We start from the raw sequence: 22,745 nt of genomic DNA, 5'->3' as shown, positions 1-22,745 counted from the left end.
GCGAAACTAAAGACACAGAAGAACTTGATTCACACAAACTATTTTTGTGCCACTAGCCTGGGGCTAAGTCTATGAAAAACCACACCCACTTCCTGTTTAGACCCCGCTCACTTCTGGATTTATCCGAATACAAATACAATTACAATTATTGTTGTTTGGCTGAAGAAATACAGACACAAATACAAATAGCAGTAACTGCTAGTATCTTTCTTTGCAAGGCAGTAGTGAATGTTCATAAATATAAACCCGACTCCTCTAGTGCATGGGAAATACATATTTACTCACTAAAATTCAGTGGTATTTGAGAGGGGAGTGACGTGGTGCAACATCACAAATTTACAGAAAGAGATGGGTTACTTCATCCCTGGCTCTATTTTAGTAACAATATGTGGGCCTTGCTCTAGTGCCTGAGTTGAGGAGATCACATGTCTGCTCTGAAGTGGTAAGGCCCACCAATGGGTGCTCAAAGCATGATGAGCTTTCATCATCAAAGCACGCGATTGCTGCGAGTTGTGCTTTTAGGCGTGAGGAGGAACTGGTATCACGGGCCTGTCTTCATGCATTGATCTTCTTCTCCAAATGCTCTTGTGAAATGTGCAAAATTGTTAGAGGGACACATAACATAAGGGACATATGTAATACAGCTTTGGAAGTTCTCAAAAAAAATCCTCAAGATAAACAGGCAAATTCAGCAGAAGTTCCCAGTACAGTAGTAAATGTAGGAACTATTATTTCATGAGGGATTCCCCTAAATAGACCATTTCACAAAATCTATACCTAGATAATGGCTTATTAGATGATCATGGCCAGAATTATTTTTTATCTTCAACATACATAAACATATCACTGTAGCTGTGTAAAAAAAACCCTCATAATTCTACTTAAACTGATGTTTTACATTGGCCTTTATAAGTAGAGCAACTCTCCTGACCTTAGGATCGATGAAATCCCTTCAAAACCCATGACAAGATTTTATGCATGGTTGTCAATATGAAAATAAAGCTGCTCCCAGTTTTATGATACATCCTATGAAGTGCTAAGATGTCAACTACCATGTGAATGACACCATGAACTTTAGGTCCCATCCTTGAAAATTAAGTAGTAGAGGCCAGTTGCAAGGCCAGTTGTAATCAATCTGTACTTTACGAAATGGAATGGAATGGAAAACCATTCCATAAGTTGCCACCATCATGGACCTTGTGAAAGACAGATGAATTAAGTTAATTTGAGCTTTGCTGATCATTGATTTCAGATTTCCACATAACTGGAAGGAGGGTGGCAGGAGTTAAAGCCCCCATGTTGGCAAGCATCCGTCCTGCTGACATCTCCTTGAGTAAGGGCTTGGTGCCTTGCTCAAAGGCACTTTGCTTGTTATTTTTGAGGGAAGGAAGATCATTACTCTTTTCTTCTCCCACCTGCTCCAGGGCTTCAAACCACTCATGATTCTTACCCTTCAAGCTACTGTCACCTAAGCTGAGTATTTGACTCCCTGAAGCTCCCTCACTTCAGTCTGACTGAGAAACACTATTTGAAGTAGGCATCAAAACACAGAGAAATTAAAAGACAACAAGGATCTGAACTACAGTGAGCATTAAATCATGATTATATGGTCAGAATAACAACATTGCATTGGAAACGCTAGCTAGTCTAATGCTAAACACCAACAATTAACTGTACATCTTAGATTCACTGAACATGGATCATGGGTTTGCTAAATTTAACAGGAAGTGCATCTTCTGTGTTTCAACCAATCACATATGATTTCCACATCCCACCTTGTTCATGTTGAGACAAAACCTTTCATTTGAGTGGGAAGGCATCAGTTATGCAAGACAAAGGTGAGGCACCACAATGATCGGAAGACTGGTTGCTTTGATTCTCCTTAGTACAGTGTGTAAGTGCAACTCTGATCTATTACGAGATAAGCATTAGTGCAAACAATTTTGTACTGAATTGTGTTAATTATTGAAAAAACATATTAGACATTATAGAAATTATTTACAAGGCCATGCAATAAGCTTTCTGAAAGCAGATACATTTTTCATTGTTCTTTTCCTGATGTCTAGTAACTCTATTATTGTTTATCTCTCTTCTTTAGCCCTAATTCAAACTGTAGAGGTTCCTGACTTGATGCCTTTGACTGTGGTTCAACTTGGTGATAATGTTACTCTGCGATGTCCAGTCACAGACGGGGATGGCCAATTCTTTTACTGGTATAAGCAAGTTCTTGGATATATGGTCCAAACGGTTGCTGTACATACTCCTGGCAAAGTAACATTTGAAGGACAGTTTAAAAACCCACGCTTCACAGGCGGAAAACGTGATGCTGAGCATTATCTGACCATCAGCAATGTAAGCAAAGAGGATGAAGCAACATACTTCTGTCAAGAAGGAAGCGCATACAAAAGGAATAATTTTAATGGCACATTTTTGGGTGTGAATGGTACAGTATGCTTTCTATGTTTATGTCTGTTTTGCCACAGTCAATCATCACTAAGTTCTAAAGTTGCACTGAAATAATTTAGTTAATTCCTTTTGATTACTTTTTTGTTTAATTACGCAGATTACAGTCAGCAGAAGTTTGTCCACCTGACACAGTCAGTCCAGCTGGGAGACTCAGTGACTCTCCAGTGTTCGGTTCACTCCAACAGCAAACAAAACAGCACCCAGTGTCCAGGTGAACCCAGTGTGTACTGGTTCAGAGCTGGTTCAAGAGAATCCCATCCAGCCATCATGTACACTCACTGGAACAGGAGTGCTGAATGTGAGGAGCAGAAATGCTTCTACAGTCTCTCCAAAAGTATAAAGAGCTCCTCTGATGTCGGGACTTACTACTGTGCTGTAATGACATGTGGGGAGATCCTGTTTAGCAACGGAACTATAGTGGACACAAGTACGTGTTTAAATTTGAATTTCATTCATTATTTAATTATTTAGTTGATCATTAGACTTTTCTGGGTGAAATTTGATTCAATAAATATGATACAAACATGCAACAAATAGTTATCTGATTTAATCTTAATTTAATAATTGTTCCATTAAGTACTTAGTAAGTTCACCTCCCTAGACCCTCTGCACATTTTTTATGCTAAAATATAAAATGTGTTTATTCATATATTTAACCAAAACTCCTGAGTCTGAGAAGTGTAATCAATCATCTTTTTGGCCCTCAGGCTACGTAGCTCAGGGCATGAATATTCTTTTACTTTAAGATGTCATTTCAACTTATAAATTGTGCCTGCCTGAAGAAAAAATAGAAAATGCCACAGTACTTCCTAAAGCAAATGATGATTATCTAGGATGAAAGCTATTTAGTTATGAGGTGATATATAATTTTGCAGCTGTTATATAATGATTGCCCCATAAAGTATTTCTATTATAAAATGTCAGGCATCAATGAGGTAAAAGCAAATGAGGAGTTGAGTGTCAAATTTTTTTTTTCTGATTTCAGAACCAGATTTGTATCCAGTTGTCCTTTTGCTTGGGATACTGTTGGCTTGCAGCGTGATTGCGATTGCCGTCCTTATTTTCTCCAGAAATCGAAGGCGGGATTGTGAACATTGCAAAGGTACAGTAGGTTCATCATGTATTTCTTTTTTGATGCATTACAGTCAGGATCCACTCTCTGATTTGTCTTTTCAATAGATTTTTTGAGATCCAATCATAGAGGTGTGAATTAATGAGATCACATCGGCTTCACATGTGCCTTGAAAATGTCTGTTAAGCGTGTCTGTATCTCCAGTACTTAAACAAGTGACAAATTACTTTTTCCTTCATCTCTGTCCTTTTGTTGTTTTTTTAGCTAGCCTAGGTCCAGACAATGCAGAATACCAAACCCAATGAAAGTTTCACCACTTACAAATCAGGTTTTGGCGGTACAATAGCAATGTGTCAGTTTTATCCTCGATGTTAGAAAATGTGGCCTTGTGACTAGACGGTTGGCGGTTTGAGTCCCAGACCAGCTGGACAAGTCTGAGTTGGGAAATGGGAAATAATAATAATAATAACTTTATTTGTATAGCACTTTTCATACAGACTATGCAGCTCAAAGTGCTTTGACAGTTCAGCACACCCATATCACAAAAATGAATAGTTCGGCACAACCATATCACAACCATATCACAATAATGAGTAATAAGTAAAAGCAATATAATGAGTAAAAACAATAAAATAAGTAAAAACATTAAAAACAATAAAAGCAATAGAAAAAGAATATATAAAAATAAAAAAAATAAGAAACAATAAAGTAAAAACAATAAAAAGATTAAAAAAAAAAATAAAAAGAGTAGGAAAGAGGTATTAGTGATTGTATGCCAGGTTAAAAAGATATGTTTTTAGCTGACGTTTAAAAATGTCTACTGAGTCCACCTCTCTAATACCTTTAGGCAGGGAGTTCCACAATTTTGGCGCGTAGTGAATGAAGGCGGCTTCCCCAATTTTCTTTTGGGGAACCTGCGGTACTTTTAAAAGACCTGCCTCAGAGGACCTGAGGGCTCGTGAGGGGACATAGGACACCAAGGACTCTAATATGTATGGGGGTGCTAAGCCATTAAGAGCCTTAAAAACAAGTAGAATAATTTTAAAATCAATTCTGAAAGACACGGGGAGCCAATGCAGTGCAGCCAGAACAGGGGTTATATGCTCTCTCTTCCTTGTTTTCGTCAGTAGTCTAGCTGCAGAGTTCTGAACCAGCTGTAGTTTCTCAATTGTCTTTTTGGGAAGGCCAGTAAAAAGGGCGTTACAATAATCAAGTCTGCTTGATATAAAAGCATGAATTAGCCTCTCAGCATCCTGCTGGGTTAAAAACGATCGTACCTTAGCTATATTTCTCAGGTGAAAGAACGCTGTCTTTGTCACCCTGTTTATGTGTTGTTCAAAACTCAGGTCAGAGTCCAGAACAACACCGAGGCTTGTTACTTCCGATTTTGTCTGATGGCCCAGATTTCCTAGCCTTTTTGAGAGTATTTCTCTCTCAAAATGCTTTATAAAAGTATTATAAAAGTGCCCTTGAGCAAGGCATTTCACCCCCGATTGCTGATTGCTCTAGTGGAGCTGCTCAGTGGCCAAAAACAGTGTGGTTGTATTGAGGTCCCAGGTGTGAAAGTGTGTAACTGTGTGACTTTAAAGCCAGGCGTTGCTGAAAATGAGCAGGTAATCAAATCCTCATTTTGTACATCCAGACCTGACCTTTAATGTGTACTGGCATGAGAGGATGACAAAACCACATTGAAATGACAAGAGTTACCATCTTCCTGGATTGTCTACGCTTTCTTAATGTCATGCTTTTTTTCATAGGAACAGTGAGTGCTTCCTATTACCTTGGACATGACGTGGACATGAAGTCAACTGTGGATTGGTCAAGTGATCTGGTAAATATGTTTCAAGCAAAATTGTCCAGTGTAGTTCCAGCTGATGAGACTTTGCTTGTGATACTGAGCATCATATTCAGAGGCAGGAAACAAAGGCGGAAATGCTGAGATGAAAACCTCAATTTGCAACTGAAAAAACCGAGTTGTCACATACGTGTGATCTTTTCCTAACTGTTGACTCTTCCAGGCTTCTCTGTCTAGCGGGGCTGCAGTATCTGAGGCCTTGGGGCTATTCTTCCAGAGTTCAACAATTTTAAGCCTAATTTTACTCGGTTTTGTATCAATCTCAGCCACTGCAGGGTGTTTAGTTTGTTTATTTGCACAAAGTTGACAGATTTATTTAAAAAAATGACAATAGTTTAACCATATTATCCTTAGTCGTGACCAATCATGTGCAATCTAGGACCAAAAGCATGTTGATTTTCATTGTAACCAAACACTACACCAACTGTTTTTGCTAAATACTTGCCCCCTTTCTGGCTAAGGTTGTGCTATTTAGTGAAATCAGCTGGTGTAGTGTTTGGTTGGAATATAAACCAACATACTTTTGGTCCTTGGTGGCACATGATTGGATACCAAAACCCTATGGTTTTGATATTGACTTGGTCCTGACTTAAATGGTCGATATTACAGTCCTAATCTCCAATATCTTTGTTAATACCCAATTATTCTTTGCAGGATGGTGAAGCAGATTCATTGAACTATGCAGGATTGGATTTCTCCACAAGGAAAGCTAAAGGGAGGAAGAAGAGAGAGTCGCCGCAGGAGAGTATGTATGCTGCCATGAGAACAGACTGGCAGTGAAGTGCTTTCACCATGCAGACTGACTGTCACACATAATTTAGCAAAGAAAATATTTGATATGTAAACTGTAACTTAGAATAGCTTCAGGCCGCTTTGATTTCTTTCTGAAGTTCAGCTCTACTAGATGTAAGCATGTAATCTCAACTTTTATTGCAAGGATAAATTGTGTGATAATGTTAATAGTACAATAGATTGGCCAGTACTTGGATTTGTTTGTGATTCTGTATGTAAGCAGTACATGCATTCAATAAAGTTAATAATAATCAGTGCTTAATTTGTAAATGATGAGGTCCCGGAACACCAAGGGGTCGGTGTTCCCGCGAGTCGGTGTGGAGGGAAAAGGCTCTGGAACATATCGAGACAACAAGAGCATTGGAGGCACGGTGGTGCTCAGTACAGCCATATAGCTTACTGTAGACCTAACAGCCTAAACATTACTAAATGACCAACTATATGACCTTAGAGCCCCAACTACTGGGGACCTATAACAATATTTTATTATTGCATAGACTACATAATGCTCATTTTTACAAACCTGCCCGTCAAGTAGTAGACTACAGATATAACTGCACTGTGCACAACATATAAATGCCCATATAGGCTACTATGAGACATCCTAATCATACATAAAGGAAACTGCAATGGCTTCAACCATTTACCAGAGAAATTCTGGTTCGAGTAGTTACGCATCAATATTCAATACAAATACTTTCATAGAATATTGATTTTGAATGTAGGAAACAATGTCAGCGAATAATGCAATAAATTGTGTCGTGGTGCAGCTAGAAGTAGACCTAAATGCTCAACTGGTTTTGAAATGCCCACAGTGATGTGGCTCACAGCCCTTCACATCAACCAATTCTCATGTTATTACCAATTATTTCTGGACACTCAATATGCGCAATTGCCCACATATTTAACTGTGGGACTTACAGGTCTGCACACCAAAAAAAATTCTGTTTCGCAGTCATCTATGCAAATATGAATTTTGATTGTCCCAGCAGAGACTTAATAGATTACAGAGTATGCTAACACATTTACAAACAAAAAAAAATCATGCTTACCTTATCTAATTTTCCAAAATAGTCCACACAGCGGACATATGGACAGCAAATTCAACTTTTAGCCATGATGCTGTCTGAAGTTTACCATAACACACTCTGCAGAGCAGCTCACTCATGTGTGACGTGATTACTATGTGCTTGTTGTTACTTTCTAATAGGGTAATCACCTAATGCAGATAGTCCAAAAAGCGAGGTGCCGGATACTGTTCCGGCAGGATCCGGCACAAATTAAGCACTGATAATAATGCTTTGTTCAAATAATAAGAATGAGTATTTCTATTATGTTGCTTGTCAGATTGATTGAGTGCATTTTGAACATGCACAGTTACTCAGAATTTAAAAGTAATCTGAATCATTTCATGTTATTCATATGATATTGGACAGTCCAATGGATAGTTGAACATAAACAACTGTGATACAATTTGTTTCATATGCACAATCAATGCAGGTGTAGGGTTAAAAAAAAATAGCTACAGTACTTTTTAGCATAACCCTGCATTTCAACAGTACAATTATGGTAAAGAATCAGTATTTTTTCATGCTTGCCTTAAGGGCATCTAACTGTGCTGATGCCGCTAAGAGACTGTAGGATTTGCACTATGCCCTTGTTGAACTGAGCATGTCTGAAATGCCTGGCCTAGTAACCTTTAGGCCAGCTGATTGCCTGTAAGTTACTTCCTACTGCAGCTAGTGCAGTTGCATTAGAAGATTTCACACATACACTTCACATTCAAAATGCTTGTGGAAGCATTTCACAAGCTAGTAAAAGATTCATGTCAAGTTCCCTTGTTTCCGGATAAGGTAAACCTCATTCATAAACTCTGCAGTAACAGGACAGACAACAAAATCTGATTGTGAAATGTTGTTGTGTTTTGTGAAATGTTATGTTTTGACCCTCAGGGCCACCGTTGGTAGGCACTGAAACTGATGCAGACAACTTCTCTTTTTGAAAAATAAACTAAATTGAACTCTCTAACCTCTATAACCTCTCTTCCTCTCATGCACACACACACACGCACACGCACACACACACACGCACATTAACAGAAGCATTTGAGACATATCATTTCATAATCTTTAAATGAAACCACATTCCCATAATTTATAAAGAAGACTGAAGATTTCTCAAACAATAAAACTCAAATTATTACAATAAAAAAGTAGAGACTCAACTGTATGAAAGAAACTGAAACAGTAATAGGCTTTGATAGGCCATATAGCATTATAAATACTGCATATAGTCCACAAACACGTGCATCTTATATTATAGGGTTATATAAATTACAATTTCACATTTGGCAGATGCTTTTATCCAAAGCGACTTACACATGAGATTTTCATACAACACAAGCAAGGTTCTAGTTGGGAGAGAACAACGATAAATGCATGGTATAACATGGTGTGGTGTAAGGATTAACCTAAAACACAATTCATCACAAAAGAGAAGATAAAGAGTCCATATAGAAAACATCCAGTGAATTGTCTTAGTAATTAAGGATGACACCATTGCAGTGACAATGCACCCTATGATTTGGGCTTAATATCTTAAAGCAATATTCCACTTACTTTTTACATGGGGGCTATTTGGAGCTTGACCGCCATGAAAACCAGAATATAAACTACTCACCATGATCGGATGCAGCTGGGACGGGTTTGTAGCACTCAGATTTTTACTTCCCATTCATTTGAATAAGGCCACACAAATAGCCTAGAAACTTACATTTAACACATTCTTGAACAGATTCAACAACATATTTTTATATTTTTATATTTTAAGACATCAAAGCAGTCCTGGGTCTGTTGTCATTTTGCATTTACACTAAAATTAGTATTTAAAAATAAAAGTAGCCTTATTGGCTTAGTGGCCTTATTCGAATGAATGGGAGGTAAAAATCAGAATACTACAAACTCGTCCCAGCTGCATCCGATCTTAGTGAGGAGTTTGTATTCTGGTTTTCATGGTGCCGAACAACCTCCATGTTAAAACTAAGTGAAAGGGAAAAGGGAAACCTAGCTGCTATATTTCTTAGCTAAAATAGATGCACGGACACTGCTTATTTTCAGATGAATAAGCTGGTTTCAACAAGCTTTGTTTTTTACTACATTTCATTGTTAGAAGACAGTCCTATAACCCAGTGATTCTCAACCTTTTTCATATCAAGGACCCCTAGTTTAATCCACATTAGGGCCACGGACCCCAATCTGACCCCAGCTATGATCAAAACAGTCATTCTTCTGCATTCTCTAATTGTGTTCACTTCTTGTAAATGAAATGATGAAGTTTAACAGTTCATCAATTTGCTGGGGACCTCCTGAAACCCCCTCAAGGACCCCTGGTGGTCCCCGGACCCCACGTTGAGAACCACTGCTGTAACCCATCAACAGGTTTTGCGTGGAAACTCACACTCAGTGTCAACGTTTGACACGAGAGTACACACATTCCTCAGGTAACTCTCTCTTCTTCTGTCCTCTTGTAGCTTTTCTTTCAGAAAAATGTAATGCAGCATAATTTAATCCATCTCCATCTTCCGTCTGTGAAGCAATAAAATGTTTATTATATGTCATATGGTGCACATAAGAAGTATGTTAATGGAATTACAGAGAATTGCCATTTGTAATTATAACTTACACGATCATGAGCTGGATTGCTGAGGTCGTCATGTTTTGCTTGCGAAGAGGCACGTCCTATTCCTATTGACGAATGAAAACAGGAAAATTGAATTGTTAACCTTTTACTTTTAATTAAATGTTCAATAGTTGATCCTATGGTGGTAACACAGGCTTTCATAAAAGAAATCCTAAATTCTGGAAAGTTTCCTGAATTATTGAGATTAATCATTAAATAAAAATCCTATATATTATATCATATCTTTAAATCAGTGTGTACTAGATTGAAAAATGTTCATGAATAATATGCAAAATACCGAATCTAAAGGTTTGTCTCACTCTTTATTTCCTTAAAAAGAAATGCATGCAAAATGACTGAACAAATTTCAGATCTTACAAATTCTGGCAAATGTTTCTACACTACCATGGATCATTTTTAACTGAAAATGTATCTTTTACCATAGGAATATTTTATTTGTGGAGTGTACCATTTTGCTTTGGCCATCTTAGACAACTTACCTTTACGTTGATCACGTATTGCTCTTGGATTTTGTTTACAGATGAGAATAATATTTCCGATCACAGAAAGAGCCAAGCAGACCGCTGTCACGATCAGTGCAATGAATACAGGACCTGCTGTTTTATCTAGACAAGGAAAACAAACTTGTCAATGCTTTTAAAAGAATAGGAGACTCATAAAACATGGGAAAATTAACCCATTATAACTATTACGGTATTCATAGAACACATAAAATCATATCTACTGATTTCTAGTTTTGCTCCATTTCCAAACAGGATCTCTCCACATGTAGCCACGGCACAGTAATAAGTCCCAGTATCAGAGGAGCTGACGTTCTTGGAGAAGCTGTAGACACAGCTGTGTGGAGCAGAGGGAGTCTCAGGACTCTTCTCACATCCATCACTCCTATTTTCATGGGTGTAGATGATGTTTGGATGAGATTCATCTGATCCGGCTCTGAACCAGTACACACTGTGTTCTCCTGGACAGCTCTTGGTCTTTGGATCAGAGAGGACTGAACACTGGAGAGTCACAGAGTCTCCTGGATGGACTGGCTCAGATACTGGCCACTGCACAACACTATAGTTTGACGTCCTCTGAGCGTTTCCTATATAATACAAAACATGGTAAAAAGTTTGGATCTTCAAGCAATTATTCAGGGTTTAAGATTACTTCATTAGATCTCACATGTAACTTAAATGTATCTGATTGAGATAATTTTACTTCCACATCGTTATGATTGAGCTCTTTCTCTGATGGATTAATAGTTGGGTTGCATCATGTAGTTTATCAAGGTGACTTTGAATGTCAAAATGTAAATGTGAAATGTCAAAAAGTTTTCTGATAGTAAAATCAGATCCCTGGAACTCTGATTGAAGCTACCGACAATACAGAGCAACATGCCTGACTTACTGTTAAAAGAGGATATTTCAAGATATGTGAGAGGATTTGAAATCTCTTTTAAAAATTTGTGAATGATAATTTATTTTGAATATGAAAAACTTTATGAAAACTACATGAAAAACTTTCATAGTGTAGCTCAACACAATTGGCAGCAGTAGAAAACCTTTGGAAAAATATATCACATTATTACCTTTTAATGACAAATATGTGCTTCTCCACACAACCTTATTCCAGTCAGTGACTCCACAGTGATACATTGCCTGATCTTCTTGGATTGTCTTTACGATCGTCAGATTGCTCATCTTCTCATTCAATTTAATCATAAATCTTGTGGCAGGAAACCCAGGTTCAAAATTATATTTTGTAGAAGCTCTCGTCAGTGTTATCATTAATTTCAGAGTATCCCCGATGCTCTGCTTGTACCACTGGACTGGCCTAGTGTTGAGCTCAACAGAGAAAACACACATGAAGGTCACACGCTCACCAAGTTGAACTGTGGTCACTGGATTCAACATATCTGAATAAAATGAAAAAGTAGAATACATAAAGCAGTAAATAACTGTTATGAAGCAAAAAGATGAACATTTGAACCACTATACAACCAATTTCATAATTTTTTTAAACACTCTTGACTAATCTTTTGAATTTGTACAGTATGTATCAATTACTGCTGTTTCCAACAATAATATTTTGTGTAATAATATTAATTATACTTTCATTTTTTAACAAAATGGTTAAATTATAAAATATTTGGACAGAATGGGAGCGCACTTACACACTTGACGGAGGAGGAGCACTGTAACCCATAATATTATCATCATGATATTGTCTCTCTGGTTAGGAACTGGAAGTGGTCTTTCTGTGAGTGAAGTAGATGAGTGAAGGTGACGTGAAATGGTCACGAATTACACTTCCTGTCACATTGCTCTTTTCAGCAACTTCATGAGTAAAAAGGCTTTGTGGTAAGTTAGAGTTGAAGAGCTATGCCAACTTCGTGCGTTATTATTTGTCATGGCGTTAATGTGTAGGCTAGTTCAACAGAGTAACAGTTTTCAGTTGCTGATGAAGTAAAGCAAAATATTCTTCAGGTTCTATAACCTTTTAGAAGGATCCAGAAACCCTGGTGTTTGTAAATTACAGCCTCCTAAATACCAATTCTTTTCCAATCACATAAATCGTATCTAACCCCACACAAATGAAAAAAAAGAAAAAAAAAAAGATTCTTGTTTTTCTGGGTTTTGGAAACAACTTTATAAGCGCCATTGCTTTGGTGTTTTGCACTCAATGTAGACATGGCCCAACATAATAATAAAGACGTAGTATGAGAATCTGTGGGTGCCCTGTGCACAGCCGTGCTACCCATCCAGGGTGCAGCTAGAGCAGGAACAATATAATCATTCAAGATCAAAGTAATCCAGCGCACACTAGGATTGTTCAAATCGACTTTTTTGTTTAATTCATATAAAATATTGGGGCGAACAACACGTTTCGCATTGTGGCTTCTTCAGGTTCGCTCTTCACTTGATTGGCATCAGGTGTGGGTTTACAAAGACTTTCTGTGCCAACAGGTGGTAATAATTACAGATCATGTGACAACATGAATTCCAGATCATGTGACAACAGAAGTCATCACTATATCACAACATCACTACATCAGTTTTACATTACTTACAGTATTTGATGAGACAAACACACAAGGTAACGATAACAACTACAACAATAACAAATATCATCATGGTCGAACAAAATATAAAAATATCGTGGTCAAACTATTTCTACTTCACACACCACAAGTACCATTTCCACAGATGGGGCCACAAATTGGCAACAATATTATCACAATACAACTCCACATAGTCATCTAATGCCTTATATTAGGTAGGGGAAGGGGTCAATATCAGGGGAGATCTATGGTACCTCATCTCCTTTTTATAGGGGAAAGGGTCAGTGCCAGAGGAGATCTATAGTGCCTCATCTCTCCCCATATAAGGAATCACCTGCAGATACAAAGAGAGGTATGTTAATACATCATAAAAATGGGCTCAGATCAAGCATTTCATTCAGACCATTAGGCTCTACTGTGTTTAGGGTGTATATCGAATATACTTCCCTCCTCAGTAGTTGGTTGATGATGTTGCCTCCTCTTGGGTTGGGCAAAACTTTCTCAATGCCAATAAATTTGAGTGAAGCAGCAGAACCATGATTTCTTTCCTTATAATGGCTGGCTATTGCATAATCCATATTTCCATATTTCAAAATAATGACGCATTCTATGAATTGTTACCATGCAATCCCACTGAGCGCTTCATGAATGAAAGAGATATTATACTGGACACAGCATTACACATGAATTGGATTACAAAAACACAGTTTGATTTTTTAAAAGTAGAACACCCTAACACACCTGTTCTCTATTTACTCCCTAAGATTCATAAAAGTCTTATAAACCCTCCAGGAAGACTTATTGTCTCTGGAAACAACTCATTATCTGAACCACTGAGTCAATTTGTAGATTTTTTCATCAAAGATATAGTGAAAACATTGCCATCTTATATAGCAGATACACGAGAAGTCATAAGGCTACTGTCAGATGTAAAAATACCTGAGGGATCATTCTTGGTAACGTTTGATGTAGAAAGCTTATATACAAATATCCCACATAATGATGGTATTGAAGCTATGCATCACTTTCTAGAACCAAAAAAAGAAGAAATACCTGCATGTTCTCCCCTCTCTCTCTTCCATACCTCCCTGTTTCTCTCTCACACTGTCTCTATCAATAAAGCATAAAATGCCTAAAATAAATATAAAAAAAAAAAACAACAAAAAAAACCTACCTGACAATGGTGTTTAGAACAGCAAATGCTGGCGATAGGTTGAATCACTATTGCATAGTATCAATCGGTGATGGAGAGAGGCAAAACAGACATTTATTTATATGTTTAAGTTTAGCAGCGTTTACACAGTCAGTCCTCTATTTGTTGTCTATGGAGCAGAATTAAGTCTCCAGGTGGGCGTATACTGGGCTCAATATTAACACGACAACAATAGATATTTTGGTTGGACAAGTTAATGTTGCCATAATTTATGAATGAGAGTGACAGGTTAGCATGAGTTAATAAACTCAGTCCACTCCCCTATCTTGTAATGGCTAAGTAATGTCTGTAACCATAGTAACGTTTATGTTTCACACCAATATGGCTGCTGCCATCTACTCAGACTAACTCACTACTAGTGAGCTGACAGAGTATGAAGATTGAGGATGAACGCACAAATATACACACACACATACACAAACACACACCTTACACACAAGTTTACTACTTTAACAAGTTTACTCGCTCGCTTCATTGAATCCTCCATTACGAGAATGTTTTTCAGGAATGGGAGGGAGTGAGTGCCACTTTTAAACAGCGAGGGAGGGAAGCTAGTTTTAAAAAAATTAAAAGCTACTGAATGGACCAGGAGGAGCTTCGTTCCAGAGCAAAAGTCAACAAGTTTTTAGTAAAGAGGTGAGAATTTCAACACAGCTGGCCTGCTGTGTGGATGTTGGTTTATATCATTATTTCTCAATGAAATCTCCACATAGCACACATTTGTTTCAGGATTGGTTATTAGGTCTGATATCGCTTATTGCAGGTTTAATGTCAAGCCCTGGTATAGTAAGCAACCATAGCAAACAGTTTCATCTTGGGGGTTGCCAGGTTTGACGAATGAGTACGCGATAATCCTCCCTCCCCCTATTTGATGATGCAGGTTTTTTTTTATTTGCATTAACTGAGTGGTGGCAAGTGGCAATGTGTTACATTTATGAAGTTAACTTCCTGTATGTTGCAGTGAATTGAGTCAATGCATCATGACACTGGCTTGCGAGAGGCCCTTTAGTCGGTAAGTAACAGTCAAACTACTGTTACTTACCGTGATTGTTAGTCATACTAACAATCACACAGCAGCACTTTTCTGACTCAGAAGTAGATTAGTGAGGACAGCAGGCTCTTTGCATGACTTCTGGAAGTCTTAGAGCCATCTGTCTATAACTGACTTGTCTATCATTGAATTGTGTGCTGAATAATGTAGTAATACTACTAATTACATAATTAATAATTAATTACATTGAAAAACACCTCTGCTCTTAATCATAGAGATTTGTGGTGGCCATATTATTAAATCATCATGTGAGAGGTCGGTCATTGTATCAGACATCCATATTTTCCCTGCATTCTTAGGCTGTGAATGCCAGGCCATAGGCATAACATTTTCAGGCTGGATTTACACTAACAGGCCAAGTAACGACAATTAGATTTTTTCATTGTATGCAAAATTCCCGTGGCACTGATCAGCAGAGGCATGTTGAAGCAGCATGCATGTGTGACACATGTCAGCTGGGCCAGTAATGATATCAGCCATAACTGCCCAAATGATTCTATGAGTGATACAAATATGGTCCTTCATATAAGCAAATGAATAAAAGGAAATGATTAACATTCCTATTGAGCTATTAAAGTGCTTGCATCACTGCTGGAGAGCTTGAGAGGTTCTAACCTGGTAGGATTAGTCAGCCAATGGTGTTTTGACAGGACTCAACATTTGGAAGTGCATGTAGAGATGTGTGGTCTTGAAAAGCAACAATTACGCCTAACAAGAAGGCCTATATTAGATCCCTGTTAAGCTGTCAAAATTCAGCATTTGTATCATTTTGGATGTTGGCTAGCATTTTTTATTATCTCTATAATTCAGTCAAGTGATTGGTAATTGTCATAATAGCCAAATATTATAATTGTTTCGCACAAGCTGAGAAGGAGCCACACCACCATAAGCAATTTGGCACAGGAGGATGGTCATTTGTTCTTTCACTATGGACTATAGTAGGTTTGCTACGAAGGGAGACACCTTACTAGCCCGGTTCCAGACTCCTGAAGCACGTCTCGCCCACTCTTCAGATTTTGACAAGTGGTTCAGAGACTCTGGTGTTGCTCTAGACAATCAAGCCAATCAGCGCCTTTGTGGGCGGGACAAAAGCTTTTTATTGGGGTTTTTGGTACAAAACATACACCATCTCTATAGATTTCCTCCAAAACATAAGAAAATATATACATATATATGCCTATCCATACAAATACCCACACACATATACACGCATATGTATATATACAGTATATACGTGTACACACATATGCACATGCATACATACATATATATACACACATACACACACATATACACATAAATAAAATATTTGAATGGTGTTGGTGACAAATCTCCAAATACTCAAAAATATAGAAATAAACACATAAATCATAAAAATACTAAAAACACAAAACAAAACAAAATAAAGGAAGAAGAAAAAAAAGGACAAAAGTTTGAATCGTTCATGCAACGGTTTTTCATTGGCGCTTCAGCAGAATAATATTTGTTGAAATCACCCCCCTGACCAACATATTGTCTTTGCAAAGATATTATATATTGATATTCTTTGTCAAAAACTACCGACATTCTTGGTGAAGTTAATAAATACGTCCAGCGTCAGTGACACTGAAAATAACGCCAGAGCGGCCGGATCCGTCAGTCACTGATTGGTTAGGGGAAAATCAAGTCATTGCCCGGCATGTTTAGCTAGTAGCATACTAATTTGCAGATATACAAAAAAAAAACCCATAAATAATGTAATGTATAAAAATATATTTCTAGCTTTACAAGCTGTGTCTACTTAGAACCTAAACTACCTATTGAGTTAGTTCTATTCAAAAAGCTGTATCTACTGTGCTGCATTCACTCACTGAACAAGATATTCAATCAATCAAACTTTATTTACTTACTGTAGCATGCATCCTCCAATGAATGCAACTCAAGGTGTTTTCAATAAATCAAAATGATGAATAAGGCTGAATGCTAAAAACTGTAACATAAAATAGATGAAGATAAAAGCAAAGAGAAAGCAAAACAAATGAATAAAACTAAGCTGATGAAATTAAAAATAACGCAAAAAATCTTTTCAGTTTCTTTAAGACTGAAGCCCTCAGATTGGTAAAAAAAAAAAAGGTGGTGACTACAGTAACTGAATGACATCTTGTCAAGTGTGGATATACAAATGACAACATTTGTGTGGACAAATAACTGAAAAGCCAGTCACACAAAGTTTATGTTACAAATGTTTGCTTTACAAGTGGGTGCTGAATCCATGATGACATCCAGTTTCTTTGCCTTTTGCCATTCATCCATCGGGCGAGAGTTTCTGCTTCGACACTTCAACATCACACAGGCTCTTTATTGATATCTTCTATTTTTTTTTTTTTTTTTTAATATTTAGCTGCGGTTCATATCCAGGTATATGATATGCAGGTACATACATACATTTGGCTGGTGTTGGACATACATTTGTTGTTGTATGGATTAAACCTGTGGTCTCACCCCGTCTAACCACTAACTGCTATCTACCACTAACCCTAACCCTGCAGACAGTTTTGACTTATCCCAGGTGCTGCTGTCTCAACTTCAATGAGAGTAAAAAGTAATTCTAAAGAAAGAATTAAAACATTTTCAAAAACTTATACTTACATATTTTTTCATAAACAAGATATTTCCCCAATTCAAGCCTTTTGATCATTTGTTACATTTTTCATAATGATATTGAACATTTTTGCACTTTTTTCAACAACTTATCAAGTGCTGTAACAAACAGCTACAGTAACAGCTGCAGTGTAACAAAGGGAAGACTTGATGCCTCATTAACATTAGAAAGGCCAAGCGCTGTCATTTGACTGATCTCACCTTTCAAAATGTCCCTCCGCTTTCTGTACAAAACAGGATTGTGAGATTTTCAAATCACCCAAGGAAACCCCCCTTCAACTGATGGTTTGTTGGCCTTCTCTACACCGGTATATTATACTGTGAGCGTCGTGTTTTGCAAAACAACCAGTGGTGGAAAGTAACTAAGTACATTTACTCAAGTACTGTACTTAAGTACAATTTTTAGGTACTTGTACTTTCCTGTATTTCCATTTTATGCTACTTTGTACTTATACTCCACTACATTTTAGAGGGAAATATTGTACTTTTTACTCCACTACATTTATTCCACAGCTATAGTTACTAGTTACTTTTCAGATCAATATTTTATATTTAAAACATTTGATCATCTTTATAAAATAACTATAAAATAGCGTTATTATAGATTAGACTACCCAAAAGTATAGCAAAATTGTTAAGATTAGCTTCACGTTGACAACTTTAAAATGCTGCTTACATGTACATGTATGTCAATAAATCAGTATTAATATTCCAATAATTTATGAAATATATAACTCTCTAAATGGGGACAGTTTGAATAATGAGTATGTTTACTTTATGTACTTTTACTTAAGTAAGATTTTGAATGCAGGACTTTTACTTGTAATGGAGTATCTTTACATTGTTGTATTGCTACTTTTACTTAAGTAAAAGATCTCAGTACTTCTTCCACCACTGAAAACAACGTTCACTATAGTTTTCAAAAACGTGTATGCCCCTATGGGTTTCTATTGCAGTAGAGTGGGTGGGGGCAGCCGGTTGTTACCGGACGGGCGGAGCAGGCAGCTAGCGAAGTTATGGTTTCTACTAATAGGGATCATGACGGAAAACATGTTATTTGGGCCCAGGGTTCAAAATACCTAACTATTCCTAAGTCCCTCTCAGGACAGAAATAGACAAAGTAACAGTAATATTTTTATCACAATACAGATTTCACTACAAAACTGTAATCACAAGTGGCCATTCTAGGGTCACAAATAGTGGGTAAATATTAATTTTGGCTTCCCATGTACAGCTGTGTACAGGTGTAGCAGAAATGCACTGGAAGTGTCAGATGTGAACATTTTCAACATGCAATTGTGGTTTTCATGAGGTTTCTTGAGCTGCAGTGACCATTGACCTATTTTGAGATAACAGGATTTAAGGTTGCAAACTAAGCAAGTAATTTAGCTAGTACCATACAGGCGTGAAAATGTATGAACAAAACATATAAATATGATATCAAAATTATTTAATATATACTAGCTGGTCTCCTCATAGAGCAAACAGACTGTACAACAGGCCATGGGGAATTTTGTATGTCACCTAAAAGAAAATATAACGTCACCTATTGCAGTGGTGAAAAGCAGGTGCCAGTGCTGCTGCGGTGTCACATCTCCCACCTGCAGTGCAACATTGAAGCGTTAAATTAGCATCAATTAGCACATCCAGTGTGTTTGGGCTGTTAATCCCACCCAAAATCCCTGACACCAGCGTACATGCTCTCTTCCTCCGCTGCTTTTGCGTCCCTCGTTCGACCGTTGCCAGCTTTCCTCCTGGTAAAGGCTGGTGCAGAATAAACCACTGTGTCCTCCCCTGTCTGAAGAAATATATGACAAAATGTTATGAGATGGCAGACGTCAACATAAACACATGTACAGAGAAATATTCATTGCTAACTTTTTTTTTTATCAGGTACATCTTATCTTTAAATCCCCTACCTGCTGACTTTGCTGATCACCACTGGCTGTTGCAGCATTTGTTTGCAGGGGAATTGCAGCTGGGTTATAATATGAAATATCCATCAACAACAATTCACTGGACAAATGTAATTTAATAGTTATGCTGACTGATAAATTGATTGAAATGCACAGCACTAATCAATCAATAGTTAATACAGTGACGTTAGCTTCAAATAAATACTGTTTGATACAGGTATACAGGTAGAGTAAATTCTATACATACCTTGGCAGCAATTGCATGTTTTTTTCTTGATGGTGTAAATGAGGAAGGCTATAACAATCACACATACAGCCAATGCAGCGCACAACAATAATAGAATTGTATGCTGGGTCTTCTCTGGATCCCCGGATGACCACATGCTGGCTGCTGAAACATTATGGACCAAATAATGAAAGTTCAAAATGAGTAAAAATTTGTAGAATTTAACTTTAATTTTATCCTTTGATAAGATAATGTCACATGAAAAAGAAATTATTGGTTATAGTTTATCTTTATGGATTTTACTTGACTCCTAATAGAACATTCAAATGTGCAAATTTCCATATTGAGATGACCATGCTGTAGTTACCTTCAATCTGCAGTTTTGTTCCATTTCCAAACAGGATCTCTCCACATGTAGCCACGGCACAGTAATAAGTCCCAGCATCAGAGGAGCTGACGTTCTTGGAGAAGCTGTAGACACAGCTGTGTGGAGCAGAGGGAGTCTCAGGACTCTTCTCACATCCATCATGACTGTTTCTATGGGTGTAGATGATGTTTGGATGAGATTCGTCTGATCCGGCTCTGAACCAGTACACACTGTGTTCTCCTGGACAGCTCTTGGTCTGTGAATCAGTGAGGACTGAACACTGGAGAGTCACAGAGTCTCCTGGATGGACTGGCTCAGATGGAAAGTCTTGAATGACAGCAGTGATATTAGGCTCTGGTCCTGGGAAATGTAAAAAAACAAAAAAAACAACAACAAACAATACTCTCCTCGATGAAATTGGAAGTGCACTGCAGTAAGGATGTACAGTATTCATTCAAATTAAACCATATAAAACTTACCTATCTCTATCAAAAATATATGTTTGTGCATAAAGAAAAGACAAACAACTACATCATTTTTTGAATAAAACTGTTTTCTTGACCTTTACATGGAAATATGTACCAATATTTTGTGCGTAATTAAGTGAGAAAACTTATTGGAAATTATATGTTGGATATTAACATGATCACTTCATACTTTTTACTGAACTTTTCCCTTTTGCTCATATTGCTCTATTTACCTTTGATTCTCAGAAATGCTCCATTCAAAAACGTCAAGCTTAGTTGTTGTACTTTCATACAGTAGTAAACTGCAGTATCGCTTAACTCTGTTTCTGTAATATGCAGAACAAATTGTCCAGGCTTTTGTTTTGCTGTAATACGAGGAGTCTCATTGACGCCTGGATAATCAAAGGTAAAAGTTGCTCCTAAGACTTCAGGCAAGTTTCCAGCAACAAGCCTGATCCAAAATAAGTTTCCTGGGTTCCAAGACTTCTGTCTCATACATGTTAGAGTCACACTTTCCCCAACATGAGCAGTCTTTGTCATAAAGATCTGATCATCTGTGCAATCTGAAAAACAAATCAAAACATATTTAGATTCACATACATCCCATCAGTTATTGTAATAAGATGACAATACCTGAAATAAAGTGAAGCTGACCTTTCTACACATACTTACACCCAATTCTGAGCACAAACAGCATGCAAAATACAATCAGCATTTTCTGGTTAATCCACTTGAAACAGCGGCTAATTTAAACCACACTGGAAGATGATTCACCTTAATGTGATTATATCAAATGGGAGGGAACAAATTTCAAGACGAATCTGATTGGCCTGTCGTCATGTTGGCCTTCAACTGTTATACCACAGTGGAAATAATTTCAACCAGATCCCTCCAACCTGCACACATGAAACAACACCAGCAGTAGGGTTTTATTTTGTCATTACGTATTGTGAAAAAAAAAAAAAAAATCCATATTTGACACCTACAGTAAACACAGCAGATCTTTTGTTTTTTCTGTGAGAAAAGGAAGTGTATCATCAACAACAAATAAATGTTTTGTTTCAGGATGTAAATATAGCAATGTTCTCATACTGTCTGCCCAACGTAATTCTAGCCTTGAAAAGAATTAATCTGTCAAGATATTTAGATGCCATTCTCTGCTGATTGGTATCAATCAGCTGTATCGGAAAATGTAACTCAAACCCTTGAAGGCACAAAACAATATCACCACTTATAAATGTCATGTCATCCTGCGAGGTGTCTTTATTTATTTAAAGAAAATTTGCTCCAATGTTCCTCCAAGTAGGAGGAACATGAGACAAATGATCACACAACATAACTTTTTCTATGTTGTGACTCCTCACAGGTTAGAGTGGCATTTTCACTAAATGCAGTAATATACACAAGGTTTTGGGCAGTTAAGAAGATTGCTAATGAAGTGCAAACCTAAAGGAAAGAGCATCCTAACAAGGTAAGAATTATAAGATCCATGCTGTATGTCAAAAATGACGATATTGCCCTTTAATGTTGACAAAATGTGAAATAATGGAGTCATATGGTGATCCTGTAGCTCAGAGGGTACAGGGGTTTCATTCGCATTGCATCACCCATGCTAAAATATATGCATTCAAAATACTTTGAAGTGGTTTGGATTAAAGCATCGACAAAATGGCTTATGTTTTCCACAGTAGCCAGTCATAGCATGCTGTTTCTATTTCCTACCTTGTATCAGCACTATCTTTATTTTCTGGCCCTCAAAGTTTGATGTCTGTGTATTCTGATTTTAATAGTAGAGCACAGCGCTACAAATCGTCTTCTCTCTCTTTACGCTACTGCCATCTTCTGGTGGAAACCAGACGACTCAAGAAACAGAGGATAAAGGCAACAGGTTTATTCAAAACGAACCTTGTTTGTTCACTAGTTCAGCTTTCACTA

General features: G+C 37.3%; 3 protein-coding genes across 3 annotated transcripts; 1 reads left to right on the top strand and 2 right to left on the bottom strand.

Annotated features, from left to right (window-relative positions):
* Positions 1 to 1,811: 1,811 nt before the first annotated feature.
* LOC139652496 (uncharacterized) lies at positions 1,812 to 6,395 on the top strand. The gene is made up of 6 exons (XM_071529594.1): positions 1,812 to 1,894; positions 2,099 to 2,443; positions 2,564 to 2,893; positions 3,452 to 3,568; positions 5,296 to 5,369; positions 6,048 to 6,395. The coding sequence occupies exons 1-6, from the start codon at positions 1,852 to 1,854 to the stop codon at positions 6,171 to 6,173; spliced, it is 1,035 nt and encodes a 344-aa protein (XP_071385695.1). The 5' UTR covers positions 1,812 to 1,851; the 3' UTR covers positions 6,174 to 6,395.
* A 3,254-nt stretch (positions 6,396 to 9,649) lies between these two features.
* LOC139652482 (uncharacterized) lies at positions 9,650 to 12,115 on the bottom strand. The gene is made up of 6 exons (XM_071529571.1): positions 12,043 to 12,115; positions 11,458 to 11,784; positions 10,609 to 10,971; positions 10,364 to 10,489; positions 9,867 to 9,928; positions 9,650 to 9,769 (listed from the first exon to the last, which is right to left on the bottom strand). Exons 1-6 carry the CDS (start codon positions 12,086 to 12,088, stop codon positions 9,650 to 9,652), a joined length of 1,044 nt encoding a protein of 347 aa, XP_071385672.1. The 5' UTR covers positions 12,089 to 12,115.
* Positions 12,116 to 13,238: 1,123 nt separating this feature from the next.
* On the bottom strand, positions 13,239 to 21,557 carry LOC139652481 (signal-regulatory protein beta-2-like). Its single transcript, XM_071529570.1, has 5 exons — positions 21,483 to 21,557; positions 21,044 to 21,373; positions 20,344 to 20,703; positions 19,998 to 20,111; positions 13,239 to 13,264 (listed from the first exon to the last, which is right to left on the bottom strand). The coding sequence occupies exons 1-5, from the start codon at positions 21,523 to 21,525 to the stop codon at positions 13,239 to 13,241; spliced, it is 873 nt and encodes a 290-aa protein (XP_071385671.1). The 5' UTR covers positions 21,526 to 21,557.
* Between the last annotated feature and the right edge of the window lie 1,188 nt (positions 21,558 to 22,745).

The sequence above is a fragment of the Centroberyx affinis genome, unplaced genomic scaffold (genome assembly GCF_046629955.1).
Source record: "Centroberyx affinis isolate AG114_WGS23_722 - 3 ecotype Tasmania unplaced genomic scaffold, CSIRO-AGI_Caff_v1 ptg001803l_1, whole genome shotgun sequence".
NCBI classification, from domain to species: Eukaryota; Metazoa; Chordata; class Actinopteri; order Beryciformes; family Berycidae; genus Centroberyx; species Centroberyx affinis.
Note: the sequence above shows the minus strand (reverse complement) of the source record. Positions and strands in the feature narration are given on the sequence as shown.